The sequence below is a fragment of the Salmo trutta genome, chromosome 22 (genome assembly GCF_901001165.1).
Source record: "Salmo trutta chromosome 22, fSalTru1.1, whole genome shotgun sequence".
Taxonomy (NCBI): Eukaryota; Metazoa; Chordata; class Actinopteri; order Salmoniformes; family Salmonidae; genus Salmo; species Salmo trutta.
Window position 1 is genome coordinate 26,476,202 of NC_042978.1, and position 18,618 is coordinate 26,494,819.

General features: G+C 44.5%; 1 protein-coding gene across 2 annotated transcripts; it reads left to right on the top strand.

The window, feature by feature from the left end:
* Positions 1-138: 138 nt before the first annotated feature.
* On the top strand, positions 139-18,211 carry LOC115158477 (histone H2A deubiquitinase MYSM1). Of its 2 annotated transcripts, XM_029707462.1 has the most exons (16): positions 139-285; positions 9,281-9,356; positions 9,448-9,518; positions 9,629-9,709; positions 9,833-9,917; positions 9,992-10,090; positions 10,209-10,906; positions 10,997-11,127; positions 11,253-11,353; positions 13,664-13,821; positions 13,936-14,041; positions 14,174-14,248; positions 16,577-16,765; positions 16,849-16,978; positions 17,174-17,337; positions 17,506-18,211. In XM_029707462.1, exons 1-16 carry the CDS (start codon positions 230-232, stop codon positions 17,866-17,868), a joined length of 2,583 nt encoding a protein of 860 aa, XP_029563322.1. In that variant the 5' UTR covers positions 139-229; the 3' UTR covers positions 17,869-18,211. The 2 variants fall into 2 exon arrangements, with proteins under 2 accessions (XP_029563322.1, XP_029563323.1); XM_029707463.1 differs by lacking the exon at positions 9,448-9,518 and having other exon boundaries at positions 271-285.
* Positions 18,212-18,618: the final 407 nt, after the last annotated feature.

The window sequence follows — 18,618 nt, forward strand, 5'->3', positions numbered from 1 at the left end:
ATCTTTCATTTATCAGTGGTAATGAAGGAGAAGAGGTTAGGAAAGCAAAATATTTTACAAGTATTGAGTCTCAACACTCCTTGCAAATATATTCTCCACTGCTTGCTTTGCCCAATGTGGAAGGGTGACTGTATCACACTCCCACCACTTGGTGCCGATGTCGAGGAATCCTCTCATTGTTGTGAATGAGTACACTTGGCTCGTTGTTTGACATTTGTCTGTAGCCAACATGGCGGACGAGCTGGATGTTGATATCGAAGGAGACGAATATGATGCTAAATTGGGGTAAGAGCGTTTTTTGTGTTTCATTGATGGGTTAAAAGTCATTAATATAACGTTTAAACGATATTTGGGCAACTCAGAGAACCAAAGCCAGTTAAATAAAAAATAACCCGTTGGACACGCAAAAGACGTGGCTAGCACGGTAACTAGCTGCTAACGTTAGCTGATGACAACAGGTCGCTTGATCAGTAGATTCTAGCTAGTTAATTTAACATGTAATGGTCGCCCCCTTCGACTACCAAACAACGTCGTAGAGACAAATTTCAAAGAGATTGATGTGGTTCCAGTCATCAAACTGCCTCAGCCATGTGAAACCTGACACTCATGACACGCCCACTCCACTGTCTTTGCTGCAGCAGTTATTTTTTTAATAGGACTGATGTTGTTTTTCTTCTAATTAATCAGGAATTCCTGCTTTCCTGACATTTATCCTCCCATTAATATATAATAGCCAAAATTTAGATTTTCTTTTGTTTGTATTTTATTAGGATCTAAGGCACTGCATCTCAGTGCGAGGCGTCACTACAGTCCCTGGTTCGAATCCAGGCTGTAATTGGGAGTCCCATAGGGCGGCACACAATTGGCCCAGCGTCGTCCGGGTTTGGCCGGGGTCATTGTAAATAAGAATTAGTTCTTAACTGACTTGCAGGTTACATTTTTATTTTATTTTAAATAACCTGTTACTGAAGCAGCATCTACTCTTCCTAGTGTCCACATAAAATATGACAGAATACAGTACATCTATGCTGCGATCATGTGCTAGTCGGAACTAGAAAACTCTGAAATGTACGACTTGATAACTGGTTGTAGTTATTACACACCAAGTTAGCAAGTCGGACATTTCAGAGTTTTCTAGTTCCGACTAGCACGTGAACGCAGCATAGATGTACTGCATTCACCAGCCCACAAATAAATAAGAACAATAGAACCAACAAATTCCCTACTGACATACAATACATCAGCACATATACATGTTGTCCTTGTTATCAAATAACATTTTATTGGTTGCATACACATTTTTTGCGGCTGTCAGGTGCAGTGAAATGCTTGTTTCTAGCTCCAACAGTGCAGTAATACCTAACAATAAAAAACAATGCACACAAATCCCTCAAATTTAAGAATTGATGAAATATCAGAACGAATAATGCCCGAGCAGTTTACAATATACACACGTACACACACATACATGCATACCTACATACAGTACCAGACACATGCACTAATTTAAGGGTTTTTCTAAATGTTTTACTATTTTCTAAATTGTAGAATAATAGTGAAGACATCAAAATTATGAAGTAACACATGGAATCATGTAGTAACCAAAAAAGTGTTAATCAACTCAAAATGTTATATTTGAGATTCTTCAAAGTAGCCACCCTTTGTCTTGACAGTTTTGCACACTCTTGGCATTCTCTCAACCAGTTTCACCTGAAATCCTTTTCCAACAGTCTTGAAGGAGTTCCCACATATTCTGAGCACTTGTTAGCTGCATTTCCTTCACTCTGCGGTCCAACTCATCCCAAACCATCTCAATTGGGTTGAGGTCGGGTGATTGTGGAGGCCAGGTCATCTGATGCAACACTCCATCACTCTCCTTGGTCAAATAGCCCTTACACAGCCTGGAGGTGTGTTTTGGGTCATTGTCCTGTTGAAAAACATGATAATCACTCTAAGTGCAAGCCAAATGGGATGGCGTATTGCAGCAGAATTCTGTTGTAGCCATACTGGTTAAGTGTGCCTTGAATTCTAAATTAAATCACAGACAATGTCACCAGCAAAGCATCCCCACACCATCACACCTCCTCCTCCATACTTCACGGTGGGAACCACACATGCGGAGATTCGTTCACCTACTCGACGTCTCACAAAGACACAGCGGTTGGAACCAGAAATCTCAAATTTGAACTCGTCAGACTAAAGGACAGATTTCCACCGGTTCCACCATTGCTCGTGTTTCTTGCCCCAAGCTACTCTCTTATTATTATTATTATTATTATTATTGTCCTTTAGTAGTGGTTTCTTTGCAGCAATTCGACCATGAAGGCCTGATGCATGCAGTCTCTCCTGAACAGTTGATGTTGAGATGTCTGTTACTTGAACTCTGTGAAGCATTTATTTTGGCTGCAAATTTCATTCGAGTCTAGTAACTCGAATGAACTTATCCTCTGCAGCAGAGGTAACTTTGGGTCTTCCTTTCCTGTGGCGCTCCTCATGAGAGCCAGTTTCATCATAGCGCTTGATTGTTTTTGCGACTGCACTTGAAGACTCCTTCAAAGTTCTTGAAATGTTCCGGACTGATTGACCTTCATGTCTTAAATGAATGATGGACTGTCGTTTCTCTTTGATTATTTGAACTGTTCTTGCCATAATATGGACTTGGTATTTTTACCAAATAGGGCTATCTTCTGTATACCAACCCTACCTTGTCACAACACACCCGATCGGCTCATTTGCATTAACCTCTCTAGGGTATGTGGGACGAAATCGTCCCACCTACTCAACAGCCAGTGGAATCCCGTGGCGCGATATTCAAATACCTTAGAAATGCTATTACTTCAATTTCTCAAACATATGACTATTTTACACCATTTTAAAGACAAGACTCTCGTTAATCTAACCACACTGTCCGATTTCAAAAAGGCTTTACAGCGAAAGCAAAACATTAGATTATGTCAGCAGAGTACCCAGCCAGAAATAATCAGACACCCATTTTTCAAGCTAGCATATAATGTCACATAAACCCAAACCACAGCTAAATGCAGCACTAACCTTTGATGATCTTCATCAGATGACACTCCTAGGACATTATGTTATACAATACATATTTATATAAAAAAACAGCTTTTTACATTAGCATGTGACGTTCAGAACTAGCATACCCACTGCAAACTTCCGGTGAATTTACTAAATTACTCACGATAAACGTTCACAAAAAACATAACAATTATTTTAAGAATTATAGATACAGAACTCCTTTATGCAATCGCTATGTCCGATTTTAAAATAGCTTTTCGGCGAAAGCACATTTTGCAATATTCTGAGTAGATAGCTCGCCATCACGGGCTAGCTATTTTGACACCCACCAAGTATGGCACTCACCAAACTCAGATTTACTATAAGAAAAATGTAATTACCTTTGCTGTTCTTCGTCAGAATGCACTCCCAGGACTTCTACTTCAATAACAAATGTTGGTTTGGTTCAAAATAATCCATAGTTATGTTCAAATATCCTCTGTTTTGTTCGTGCGTTCAAGACACTATCCGAAGGGTGACGCGCCGGCGTGTATCGTGACAAAAAAAATCTAAATATTCCATTACCGTACTTCAAAGCATGTCAAACGCTGTTTAAAATCAATTTTTATGCGATTTTTCTCGTAAAAAAGCGATAATATTCCGACCGGGAAACCCTGTTTTCGTTCAAAGACTAAAAATCTAAAATGGACTCTTCACGTGCACGCGCGCCCCCTTCTCATTGTTCTCAGATCGACCACTTACCAAATGCGCTACTGTTTTTCAGCCATGGCCTGCAAAGTCATCATTCAACGTTCTGCCGCCTTCTGAGAGCCTATGGGAGCCGTAGGAAGTGTTACGTTACAGCAGAGATCCTCAGTTTTCAATAAAGAGAGTGTAGAAGGCCAAGAAATGGTCAGAGAGGGCACTAACTGTTTGGAATCTTCTCAGGTTTTTGCCTGCCATATGAGTTCTGTTATACTCACAGACACCATTCAAACAGTTTTAGAAACTTTAGGGTGTTTTCTATCCAAATCAAACAATTATATGCATATTCTAGTTTCTCGGCAGTAGTAATAACCAGATTAAATCGGGTACGTTTTTTTATCTGGCCGTGCAAATACTGCCCCCTACCCTAGAGAGGTTAAGAAGGAACGAAATTCCACAAATTAACTTTTAACAAGGCGCACTCGTTAATTGAAATGCATTCCAGGTGACTACCTCATGAAGCTGGTTGAGAGAATGCCAAGAGTGTGCAAAGCTGTCATAAAGTCAAAGGGTGGCTACTTTGAAGAATCTAAAATGTGTTAAACACTTTTTTGGTTAGTACATGATTCCATATGTGTTTTTTCATAGTTGTGGTGTCTTCACTATTATTCTACCATCTAGAAAATAGTAAAAAATAAAGAAATACCCTCGAATGAGTAAGTGTCCAAACTTTTGACTGGTACTGTGTGTGTATACAGTTGAAGTCGGAAGTTTACATACACAGCCGAATACATTTAAACTCCGTTTTTCACAATTCCTGACATTTAATCCAAGTAACAATTCCCTGTCTTAGGTCAGTTAGGATCAGCACTTTTTTTTAAGAATGTGAAATGTCAGAATAATAGTAGTGATTTATTTCAACTTCTATTTATTTCATCACATTCGCAGTGGGTCAGAATTTTACATACACTCAATTAGTATTTGTTAGCATTGCCTTTAAATTGTGTAACTTGGGTCAAACGTGTCGGGTAGCCTTCCACAAGCTTCCCACAATAAGTTGGGTGAATTTTGGCCCAATCCTCCTGACAGAGCTGGTGTAACTGAGGCAGGTTTTATAGGCCTCCTTGCTCGCACACACTTTTTCAGTTCTGCCCACAAAATTTCTATGGGATTGAGGTCAGGGCTTTGTGATGGCTGCCCCAATACCTTGACTTTGTTGTCCTTAAGCCATTTTCCCACAATTTTGGAAGTATGCTTGGGGTCATTGTCCATTTGGAAGACCCATTTGCGACCAAGCTTTAACTTCCTGACTGATGTCTTGAGATGTTGCTTCAATATATCCACATAATATTCCTTCCTTATGATGCCATCTATCTTGTGAAGTGCCCAGTCCCTCCTTCAGCAAGCACCCCCACAACATGATGCTGCCACCCCCGTGCTTCATGGTTGGGTTGGTGTTCTTCGGCTTGCAAGCCTCCCCCTTTTTCCATCAAACATAACAATGATCATTATGGACAAAGAGTTCTTTTTTTGTTTCATCAGACCAGAGGACATTTCTCCAAAAAGTACGATCTTTGTCCCCATGTGCAGTTGCAAACCGTAGTCTGGCTTTTTTATGGCGGTTTTGGAGCAGTGGCTTCTTCCTTGCTGAGCGAGCGGCCTTTCAGGTTATGTCGATATAGGACTCGTTTTACTGTGGCTATAGATACTTTTGTACCTGTTTCCTCCAGCATGTTCACAAGGGCCTTTGCAGTTGTTCTGGGATTGATTTGCACTTTTCCCACCAAAGTACGTTCATCTCTAGAAGACAGAACGCATCTCCTTCCTGAGCTGTATGACGGCTGCGTGGTCCCATGGCGTTTATACTTGCGTACTGTTGTTTGTACAGATGAATGTGGTACCTTCAGGCATTTGGAAATTGCTCCCAAGGATAAACCAAACTTGTGGATGTCTACAATTTTTTTCTGATTTCTTTTGATTTCCTCATGATGTCAAGCAAAGAGGCACTGAGTTTGAAGGTAGGCCTTGAAATACATCCACAGGTACACCGCCACTTGACTCAAATGATGTCAATTAGCCTATCAGAAGCTTCTAAAGCCATGACATCGTTTTCTGGAATTTTCCAAGCTGTTTAAAGGCACAGTCAACTTATTCTATGTAAACTTCTGACCCACTGGAATTGTGATACAGTTAATTATAAGTGAAATAATCTGTCTGTAAACAATTGTTGGAAAATTACTTGTGTCATGCAGAAAGTAGATGTCCTAACCGACTTGCCAAAACTACAGTATGTTAACAAGAATTTTGTGGAGTGGTTGAAAAATTCGTTTTAATGACTCCAACCTAAGTATATTAAAACTTCTGACTTCAACTGTATATACACTGCTCAAAAAAATAAAGGGAACACTAAAATAACACATCCTAGATCTGAATTAATGAAATGATCTTATTAAATACTTTTATCTTTACATAGTTGAATGTGCTGACAACAAAATCACACAAAAATAATCAATGGAAATCCAATTTATCAACCCATGGAGGTCTGGATTTGGAGTCACACTCAAAATGAAAGTGGAAAACCACACTACAGGCTGATCCAACTTTGATGTGATGTCCTTAAAACAAGTCAAAATGAGGCTCAGTAGTGTGTGTGGCCTCCACGTGCCTGTATGACCTCCCTACAATGCCTGGGCATGCTCCTGATGAGGTGGCGGATGGTCTCCTGAGGGATCTCCTCCCAGACCTGGACTAAAGCATCCGCCAACTCCTGGACAGTCTGTGGTGCAACGTGGCGTTGGTGGATGGAGCGAGACATGATGTCCCAGATGTGCTCAATTGGATTCAGGTCTGGGGAACGGGCGGGCCAGTCCATAGCATCAATGCCTTCCTCTTGCAGGAACTGCTGACACACTCCAGCCACATGAGGTCTAGCATTGTCTTGCATTAGGAGGAACCCAGGGCCAACCGCACCAGCATATGGTCTCACAAGGGGTCTGAGGATCTCATCTCGGTACCTAATGGCAGTCATGCTACAAAGAAATGCCACCCCACACCATGACTGACCCACCGCCAAACCGGTCATGCTGGAGGATGTTGCAGGCAGCAGAACGTTCTCCACGGCGTCTCCAGACTGTCACGTCTGTCACGTGCTCAGTGTGAACCTGCTTTCATCTGTGAAGAGCACAGGGCGCCAGTGGCGAATTTGCCAATCTTGGTGTTCTCTGGCAAATGCCAAACGTCCTGCACGGTGTTGGGCTATAAGCACAACCCCCACCCATGGACGTCGGGCCCTCATACCACCCTCATGGAGTCTGTTTCTGACCGTTTGAGCAGACACACATGCACATTTGTGGCCTGCTGGAGGTCATTTTGCAGGGCTCTGGCAGTGCTCCTCCTTGCACAAAGGCGGAGGTAGCGGTCCTGCTGCTGGGTTGTTGCTCTCCTACGACCTCTTCCACATCTTCTGATGTACTGGCCTGTCTCCTGGTAGCGCCTCCATGCTCTGGACACTACGCTGACAGACACAGCAAACCTTCTTGCCACAGCTCGCATTGATGTGCCATCCTGGATGTGCTGCACTACCTGAGCCACTTGTGTGGGTTGTAGACTCCGTCTCATGCTACCACTAGAGTGAAAGCACCACCAGCATTCAAAAGTGACCAAAACATCAGCCAGGAAGCATAGGAACTGAGAAGTGGTCTGTGGTTACCACCTGCAGAACCACTCCTTTATTGGGGGTGTCTTGCTAATTGCCTATAATTTCCACCTGTTGTCTATTCCATTTGCACAACAGCATGTGAAATGTATTGTCAATCAGTGTTGCTTCCTAAGTGGACAGTTTGATTTCACAGAAGTGTGATTGACTTGGAGTTACATTGTGTTGTTTAAGTGTTCCCTTTATGTTTTTGAGCAGTATATAAAGCTGTGTATAGACTGTATATGAATAGAAAAGGTGTGTACAGTCCTGGCCAAAAGTTTTGAGAATGACACAAATATTAATTTCCACAAAGTTTGCTGCTTCAGTGTCTTTAGATATTTTTTTCAGATGTTACTATGCAATACTGAAGTATAATTACAAGCATTTCATAAGTGTCAAAGGCATTTATTGACAGTTACATGAAGTTGATGCAAAGAGTCAATATTTGCAGTGTTGACCCTTCTTTTTTAAGACCTCTGCAATCCGCCCTGGCATGTTGTCAATTAACTTCTGGGCCACATCCTGACTGATGGCAGCCCATTCTTGCATTATCAATGCTTGGAGTTTGTCAGAATTTGTGGGTTTTTGTTTGTCCACCCGCCTCTTGAGGATTGACCACAAGTTCTCGATGGGATTTAGGTCTGGGGAGTTTCCTGGCTATGGACCCAAAATATTGATGTTTTGTTCCCCGAGCCACTTAGTTATCACTTTTGCCTTATGGCAAGGTGCTCCATCATGCTGGAAAAGGCATTGTTCGTCACCAAACTGTTCCTGGATGGTTGGGAGAAGTTGCTCTCGGAGGATGTGTTGGTACCATTCTTTATTCATGGCTGTGTTCTTTGGCAAAATTGTGAGTGAGCCCACTCCCTTGGCTGAGAAGTAACCCAACACATGAATAGTCTCAGGATGCTTTACTGTTGGCATGACAACACAGGACTGATGGTAGCGATCACCTTGTCTTCTCCGGACAAGCTTTTTTCCGGATGCTGAAAACAATTGGAAAGGGGATTCATCAGAGAAAATGACTTTACCCCAGTCCTCAGCAGTCCAATCCCTGTACCTTTTGCAGAATATCAGTCTGTCCCTGATGTTTTTCCTGGAGAGAAGTGGCTTCTTTGCTGCCCTTCTTGACACCGGGCCATCCTCAAAGTCTTTGCCTCACTGTGCGTGCAGATGCACTCACACCTGCCTGCTACCATTCCTGAGCAAGCTCTGTACTGGTTGTGCCCCAATCCCACAGCTGAATCAACTTTAGGAGATGGTCCTGGCGCTTGCTTGACTTTCTTGGGCGCCCTGAAGCCTTCTTCACAACATTTGAACCGCTCTCCTTGAAGTTCTTGATGATCCGATAAATGGTTGATTTAGGTGCAATCTTACTGGCAGCAATATCCTTGCCTGTGAAGCCCTTTTTGTGCAAAGCAATGATGACGGCACGTGTTTCCTTGCAGGTAAACACGGTTGACAGAGGAAGAACAATGGTTCCAAGCACCAACTTCCTTTTGAAGCTTCCAGTCTGTTATTCGAACTCAATCAGCATGACAGAGTGATCTCCAGCCTTGTCCTCGTCAACACTCACACCTGTGTTAACGAGAGAATCACTGACATGATGTCAGCTGGTCCTTTTGTGGCAGGGCTGAAATGCAGTGGAAATGTTTTTGGGGGATTCAGTTCATTTGCATGGCAAAGAGGGACTTTGCAATTCATCTGATCACTCTTCATAACATTCTGGACTATATGCAAATTGCCATCATGCAGACTTTTGGAATTAATATTTGTCATTCTCAAAACTTTTGGCCACGACTGTACATCATTATCACATTTTTTCTAGAGTGAGAGATGATAGCTATATCACTTCTATGTCAGGGGCTTTGGTGAGGGATCAGCACTACTCCAGAACCAGTACCCGCAGTCAGCATGGAAGAACAATACTGGAGTCTTGGTAAGAAGTGTTGCTGCCAAATCAATATGCCATGATGGAAGTACTGTGTGATGGTCTTCATGTGTGTGTTGACTCTCTCTCTCCCCTGTAGCCATGGGAACTAGACAGCTCTATCAGTGCAGAGAACAGAGAGGTGATAGAGAACATGCTGCTGGAGGAACAGTATCCTTCTCATAGACCATACACGCACCCCTGGGATAGATTTTGATGTGTTTGTGTCTGTCGTTCTTGATTATAAGATGTATTCTAGTCCTTATTAAGCACTTCTCTAGGTATTATTTGACAGGTAAAGAGATGTCCAAGAGTGTGTGGGCCAACTCACCTAACTGCAAGCCTAAACCCAAAGTGAAAAAGTGAGTCAGTTATCCCATTTGTCCTTGTGTTGATCTAAACCTCTTGTGAAAATGTTCACTTCCCACCCCTCTGATGTGTTGTTGCCTCTGACATGATACTGTTACTGCTGTGTTTTCACCCAGGTCTCCTGCCAAGCCTTCAGGTTCAGGTTCCTCTACAGCCACTCGCTGGTCTCAGCAGGAGAAGGAGCTGTTTGAGAAAGGACTGGTACGACCCTCTCTTCTCCTCTCTTCTCCTCTCCTCACTGATCTCAGATGACACCCTACTTTTTATACCCCCAGGCTCAGTTTGGCCGTAGGTGGACTAAGATCTCCAAGCTGGTAGGCAGTCGAACCATTCTACAGGTGAAGAGTTACGCCAGACAGTACTTCAAACACAAGGTAACACTGCCCTCTAGTCGACATCTCTCCCAGCTCAGCCAACCAGGATATATTTGAGATATCCTACAGTCTCTGTCCTCTCTCACCATGTCACTCTCCCTGTCCTCTCTGCCTGCAGGCTAAATCAGAGTGCAATACCACTGCAGTGGCAACCCCTACAGCCCCGCTGGTTTTAGGCCAGGTCCCAGAGAGGGGGTCAACAGTGTTCACCTCTGGCCTGTCTGTCCCCACCCACCTGTCAGCTCTGACCAACGCTGTCCGGATAGAGAGACTGGGGGACGAAGAGGAGGAAGAGGTGGACATCACTGATGACTTCAGCGATGAGGGAGGGAGTGGAGGAGAAAGAAATATTGAGGGGAATAGTGAGGACCTCCAGGCGGGAGTTAGGACTGAGACACATGAGCCTGGAGTGCCAGAGGAGCTGGACAACCATGGAGAGACCCACCAGGTGCAACCCAACCAGACACACCTCGGGCTGGAAGAGACGGATCAGGAGCAGCCTAACTGTAGCCCTCCATCTCCCCTCACAGCCCCCTGCCCAGCAGAGCAGGCCCCCAGCAGACAGTGTGAGGGGGGAACTGTTGAGCCCCTAAGGGACCCAGTGGAGTCTGGAGAGGAGACAGGGGGGTCTGGGTGGCAAGAGACAGGGGAGGAGTTTGAAGAGGAGGAGCTTACAGCCCCCGAGCAGGAAGCGGAGCTGGACCTGGCGACTATCACTGAGGAGGAGAAACAAGCTATCCCAGAATTCTTTGAGGGACGGCCATCCAAAACCCCAGAGAGATACCTGAGGATCAGGAACTACATGCTGGACCAATGGTACACACACACACACACACACACAACCACAACCAATCAGAGACATCAAGGTTTCACTTTCAACATGCTTTTTGTGTGTGTTGGTCTCAGGTTGAAGAGTAAGCCCAAGTATTTGAACAAGACGTCAGTGCGTCCTGGTCTGAAGAACTGTGGGGATGTCAACTGTATCGGCAGAATACACACCTACCTGGAGCTGATAGGAGGCATCAACTTCAACTGTGGTAACTAGGACTCACTACTAGTGTGATTCTCTCATTCTTTTTCTCAGTCCTATCTTTCTTGGTTATGCAATTTTTTTCTGATTTGTCTGATCTACCTGTCTATTCTCTCCACTCTTCCCCTCCAGATCAGGCAGTGTATAACCGTCCCAGGGTTGTGGATCGTTCTAAACCCAGAGAGAGCAGCGACACTCTGGAATACCAGCTTGCCCAAAGACTACAGAGCATGGTGAGTCAACCCCTGACCTCTGTAACCTCTGACCCCTATAACCTCTGACCCCCTACTGTATCCCAGACCCCTCTAGCTGGTCCAGACAATAGAGCATTGTGAGAGAACACCTATCAATGTCAGATATTTGTCAGGCCTAGGTTTGTCATTTATATTTGGTTTATTAAAGATGGAATCTACATTTAGGGAAACAGCGGCAGTTTGCCTCAGCACATTTGTTATTGTTTTGTTGATGAAATGGAGGAGAGGAGCGTCCGGCAGCGTGGGGAAAATATTTTCAGTACATATATTGTGCTGTTTTATCCATAGACATTAAAACCAGTAGATAGTGATGGCGCTGACGTCATCCATGTATTCCTATGGAAAACTCCCAATGGCGCATGCAGCCGAAAGTATTTGAATTTGAAGCGTGCCATATTGCTGAATGGCACAAACAAGTCGCTAAGGATCATGGTGAAAGTGGCCGTAACTAGCAAAGGATTATGGTCGATTTAGGCGTTTTCATCCTGCCTGAGAGTCAACTCTATGCTGCCGGCCCGTGATTGGTCTGTGTCAGCACGTGGTCCTGTGTGAGCTCCACACCCAGCAATGCAGTAATCAATATAGCACAAAAGTAACACAAGGTAGAATAAAAACACACAGAATGTAAGTCAGTACAACTCGAGAAAGTAAGACGCTATATACAGGTTCAGTTCCAATACTATATTTACAGTGTGCAGGGATACTGGAGTGATAGAGGTAGATACACAATATATACAGAATTATGTAGACACCCCTTCAAATTAGTGGATTCGGCTATTTCAGCCACACCTGTTGCTGACAGGTGTATAAAATCGAGCACACAGCAATCTCCATAGAATACATTGGCAGTAGAATGGCCTTACTGAAGAGCTCAGTGACTTTCAACGTGGCACCGTCATAGGATGCCACCTTTCCAAGTCTGTTCGTCAAATTTCTGCCCTGCTAGATCTGCGCCTGTCAACTGTAAGTGCTGTTATTGTGAAGTGGAAACGTATAGGATCATCAACTGCTCAGCCGCGAAGTGGTAGGCCACACAAGCTCACATTACAGGACCGGCGAGTGCTGAAGTGTGCAGCGCGTAATAATCGGTTGCATCACTCACTACAGAGGTCCAAACTGCCTCTGGAAGCAACATTAAGACAAGAACTGTTCATCTAGAGTGGGTTTCCATGGCCGAGCAGCTGCACACAAGCCTAAGATCACCATGCGCAATGCCAAGCGTCGGCTGTAGTGGTGTAAAGTTCCACTCCATTGGACTCTGGAGCAGTGGAGAAATGCGTTCTCTGGAGTGATGAATCACGCTTCACCATCTGGCAGTCTGACGGACGAATCTGGGTTTGGCTGATCCCCGTAGAACGCTACCTGCCCCAATTCATAGTGTGAGTGGATCATTTTAAGTCCTTAGGGATTTGGACACCCAGGAACTTTGAAGTTCTCGACCCGCTCCACTGTAGCCCCGTTGATGTGGATGAGGGCGTGTCCCCCCCCCCCCCCCATTTCCTGTAGTCCACGATCATCTCCTTGGTCTTATTGACGTTGAGGGAGAGGTTGACGTCCCGGCACCAAACTTCCAGGTCACTGACCACCTCTCTGTAGGCTGTCTCATCGTCGCCGGGGCTCAGGCCTACCACTGTTGTGTTGTCAGCAAACTTGATGATGGTGTTGGAGTCGTGCGTGGCCACACAGTCCGGTGAACAGGGAGTACAGGAGCGGACTGAGCACCTGTATTGATGGTCAGCGTGGCGGAGGTGATGTTGCCTGCCCTCACCACCTGGTGTTGGCCCGTCAGGAAATCTAGGATCCAGTTGCAGAGGGAGGTCTTCAGTCCCAGGTTCCTAAGCTTGGTGACGAGCTTGGAGGGGAGAATGGTGTTGAACGTTGAGCTGTAGTCAATGAACAGCATTCTCACAGGTATTCCTCTTATCTAGGTGGGTTAGGGACGTATGGAGTGCAATTGAGATTGCGCCATCTATGGATCTGTTGGGCGGTATGCAAATTGGAGTGGGTCTGGGATGATGGAGTTGATGTGTGCCATAACCAGCCTTTCAAAGCACTTCATTATTACAGATGTAAGTGCTACAGGGTGGTAGTAATTGTGGCATGAAGCCTTGAGTGTTGACCTGATTTAAAGACCTTACTCATGTCGGCCTCGGAGAGCGAGATCGCCCAGTCCTCTGGGTCGATGGGGGCCCTCGCGCACGGTTCGGTGTTATTGTCGAAGCGTGCATAAAATGAGGTGTCTGTGACCTGTTATAGCTGTATGACATGTTGATTGGTTGTGTGTCGTAGCGAACCAGGAAGCGTCGCGTGAGGGACGTGTGGGGGAACTGGCGCGACGCTAAAGACCTGGAGGGACAGACATACGAGCACCTGAGTGCAGAGGAGCTAGCCCTGAGGAGAGAGATGAGGAGACCGCATAAACCCTGTAAGGTCTTCAGGCACCGAGGGTGAGTGAGTGGTGTATACTACCAATGATGTCTGTGTGTGTTGTTACAACACTGGATCCTTAGAAATGTGTACTGTACATTAAATGCAGTAAAAGTCTCTTTCTCCATTATCAGGTTGCTGGATCCGTTCCAGCTGATTCCGTGTCGTGTGTTTGGAAAGGAAAGGCAGGAGCCCTTTCAGGTGATAGTGTGTGCCGAGGCTCTCCTCATCATGGACATGGTGGGTACACACATCTACACGTATTTAATAAAGCAACAATGTTCACACATGAACACACAGACAGAGCTATCAGTGTGGATTGTTTACCAAGGTCTTAGGGCTCAGTGTCTTTGTGTTTGTATTTTTACACAGCATGCCCATGTGTCGATGGGTGAGGTCATCGGGCTACTGGGTGGATCCTACAGCGAGGAGGACAAAGTCCTGAAGGTGAGACTACCACCTCATGATGATGATGATGATGATGATGATGTTAAAGAAAATGCTGATAACACTAGTCTATCTTGTGTGTATCTACAGTGCATTCACAAACTATTCAGACCCCTTGACTTTTTCCACATTTTGTTACGTTACAGCCTTATTCTAAAATGGATTAAAAAAATAATCCTCAATCTACACAAAATACTGCATAATGACAAAGTGAAAACAGGTTTTTAGAAATGTTTGCAAATGTGTATATACAGTTGAAGTCTGAAGTTTACATACACTTTTCACAATTCCTGATATTTAATCCAAGTAAAAATGAAATGTATAAAATGTATGCATTCACTACTGTAAGTCGCTCTGGATAAGAGCGTCTGCTAAATGACTAAAATGTAAATGTTTCGGGTAGCCTACCACAAGCTTCCCACAATAAGTTGGGTGGATTTTGGCCCATTCCTCCTGACAGGGCTGGTGTAACTGAGTCAGGTTTGTAGGCCTCCTTGCTCGCACACGCTTTTTCAGTTCTGTCCACAAATTTTCTATAGGATTGAGGTCAGGGCTTTGTGATGGCCACTCCAATACCTCGACTTTGTTGTCCTTAAGCCATTTTGCCACGACTTTGGAAGTATGTTTGGGGTCATTGTCCATTTGGAAGACCCATTTGCGACCAAGCTTTAACTTCCTGACTGATTTCTTGAGATGTTGCTTCAATATATCCACATAATTTTCCTCCTCATGAAGCCATCTATTTTGTGAAGTGCACCAGTCCCTCCTGCAGCAAAGCATCCCCACAACATGATGCTGCCACCCCCGTGCTTCATGGTTGGGATGGTGTTCTTCGGCTTGCAAGCCTCCCCCTTTTTCCTTCAAACATAACGATGGTCATTATTTACATAAGTATTCAGACCCTTTGCTATGAGATTCGAAATTCAGCTCAGGTGCATCCTGTTTCCATTGATCACCCTTGAAATGTTTCTACAATTTGATTGGAGTCCACATGTGGTAAATTCAATTGATTGGAAATGATTTGGAAAGGCACACACCTGTCTATGTAAGGTCCAACAGTTGACAGTGCATGTCAGAGGAAAAACCAAGCCATGAGGTCAAAGGAATTGTCTCTAGCGCTCTGAGACAGGATTGTGTCGAGGCACAGGTCTGGAGAAGGGTACCAGAAAATGTCTGCTGCATTGAAGGTCCCCCAGAACACAGTGGCCTCCATCATTCTTAAATGGAAGAAGTTTGGAACCACCAAGACTCTTCCTAGAGCTGGCCGCCCGGTCAAACTGAGCAATCGGGGGAGACGGGCCTTGGTCAGGGAGGTGACTAAGAACTCGACCACTCTGACAGTGCTCCAGAGTTCCTCTGTGGAGACGGGAGAACCTTCCAGAAGGACAACCATCTCTGCAGCACTCCACCAATCAGGCCTTTATGGTAGAGTGGCCAGATGGAAGCCACTCCTCAGTAAAAGGCACATGGCAGCTCGCTTGGAGTTTGCCAAAAGGCTCTTAAATGACTCTCAGACCATGAGAAACAAGATTCTCCTGTCTGATGAAACCAAGATTGAACTCTTTGGCTTGAATGCCAAGCGTCATATCTGGAGGAAACCTGGCACCGTTTATCACCTGGCCAATACCATACCTATGGTGAAGCATGGTGGTGGCAGCATCATGCTGTGGGGATGTTTTTCAGCGGCAGGGACTGGGAGACTACTTAAGATCAAGAGAAAGATGAACGGAGCAAAGTACAGAGAGATCCTTGTTGAAAACCTGCTCCGGACCTCAGACTGGGGTGAAGGTTCACATTCCAACAGGACAACGACCCTCAGCACACAGCCAAGACGCAGGAGTGGCTTCGGGACAAGTCTCTGAATGTCGTTGAGTGGCCCAGCCAGAGCCCGGAATTGAACCCGATCGATCATCTCTGGAGAGACCTGAAAATAGCTGTGCAGCAACACTCCCCATCCAACCTGACAGAACTTAAGAGGATCTGCAGAGAAGAATAGGAGAAACTCCCCAAATACAGGTGTACCAAGCTTGTAGCGTCATACCTAAGAAGACTCGAGGCTGTAATCGCTGCCAAAGGTGCTTCAACAAAGTTCTGAATACTTATGTAAAAGTGATATTTTGTTTAAAAAAATTGCGAACATTTCTAAAAACCTGTTTTTGCTTTGTCATTATGGGGTATTGTGTGTAAATTGATAAGGACAAAAACAATTTTTATTTCATTTTAGAATAAGGCTGTAACGTAACAAAATGTGGAAAAAGTGAAGGGGTCTGAATACTTTTCAAATGCACTCTGTGTGTGTGTGTGTGTGTGTGTGTGTCTATGTGCTAGATTGTTGCAGCGGAGCCATGTAACAGTGTGAGTACAGGTCTGCAGTGTGAGATGGACCCTTTGTCTCAGACTCAGGCCTGTGAGCTGTTGTCTAGCCTGGGCTTGGCTGTAGTGGGATGGTACCACTCTCACCCCACCTTCCACCCAAACCCCTCTATACGGGATATACACACACAGGACCAGTTCCAGGTACGTGTGTGTGTGTGTGTGTGTGTCTGTGTGTGTGTGTGTCTGTGTGAAACTGTGTTCTGACTCTCTCTCTTTCTCTCAAGAGTTATTTCTCTCGAGGCGGAGCCCCGTTTATTGGGATGATTGTGAGTCCGTTTGACCCTGCTAACCCCTCCCCCCGCTCCCAGACCACCTGCCTGATGGTCAGAGAGGACCAAGGACCTGGACCACAGAGTATGACACAAACCTCTTAACATGACCCATTTCACAACCTCTAGTCAACTACAGGACCCCTTTCATAACCTCTAGTCAACTACAGGACCCCTTTCATAACCTCTAGTCAACTTGGTAGAACAATATAAATAAAAAGATAGTCTGAGTGTGCATATTCATCCTGTACCTCTCTCCTTCCCTCCCTCCGTCTCTCAGAGCTGCCCTACAGGTTTGACTACCAGTGTTCCCAGCAGCAGCCTGACTGGGGCCAGCTGATGAGGAGGGCAGAGTGGATCATCCACAAGTATAAACACGCCCACGGCAGTGTCCAGATGGACAGGCCGTTCCGCAGGGACTCTCATCTCACCTGTCTGGAGAAGGTAGGTCACCTTGTCTCTATTCACTCTTTTACCCTGTTTCATATTGCTGTCTCACCCCTCTCTGTTGTCTGAGTCCTTTCTCTTCTTTCTCTATCATCCCGCCTCACTTCCATCTCTCAACATCTTGCTCTCTTTCTCCTCTCTGTCACACCCTCTGTCTCTATCTAGATGATGTCATCTTTAGGGAGGTATCTGGAGCCCCTGCCAGAGGAGGAGGGAGACTACTTCCTCTCCCAGATCCACACTCTCTTCCTGTCACACTTTGTTGCTGAGAAACCAAGAGACGAGGATGAGGGCGAAACCTCGGACTCCTCAGAACCAATCAACACCCATGCCTTCCCCTTCACTCAGCCAATCAACATCAGAGGAACAGATGACACAGGAACAAAGGAAAACGAATCGGTCTTGCCCATTGATAGTATAGAAACGCCTAATATAGAAACCACTAACTCACACACAGCTAACCAAGAGAACTTACATCCGATGCAGTTTGGTTCTGTGTTGTTAACTGGTCATGATTATCTATTCTGAATCTAATAGATTTCTCTATGTATCCAGTTTGTAATGTGGTAATCTGCAGTTGAAACAATAACAAAGCATTTTCCCTGCCACTATTTTGGTAAAAAGCTGTGGGTTGGGGCTGGAGATATGTAACCCCTCATAGACAGCTATGGATGCAAGGATTGACCATCCATGATATAAAAATGATAGTTTCAACCATGTTTTGGAGCTTTATAGTGTTTGTTTAAAAACATTGTAGTAAAACAAGTGTATATTTTGGGATCTGATGGGATACAACGGTTCAAGAATCAATGGGTACATATAAATCATTTATCGTTCCCAAAATGAATGAAGCTCCAGATTGCCCTTTTAACCCCTTGTATGGTGTTCATGTTTTTGTTATTCACCCAGTGTTTGCGGTTCTTATGGACCCACAACATTATTGGGTTTTTAAAACAATACAGCCATAACAATTTACGTAAAAATACTTAATACTTAGATGTTGACTTATATCAATTACAAGCAATATAGACAGCATACATGGTTAATACAGACAGCATACATGGTTAATATTTACCATTTACCTCTGCTAGATCACATTTATTAATAAAAGTTTTTTTTTTTTAACCAAGATAAATTATAATCAAAACATAGGTGGAATAAATCATGTTCATCTTGAACACATATAAATGAAACAAGGTTAACATCACTATTGATGTTTATGGCTTTGAACTGGACAAATTTTACGGAAATGTTAAATGAGCCCAATTGAACACAAGT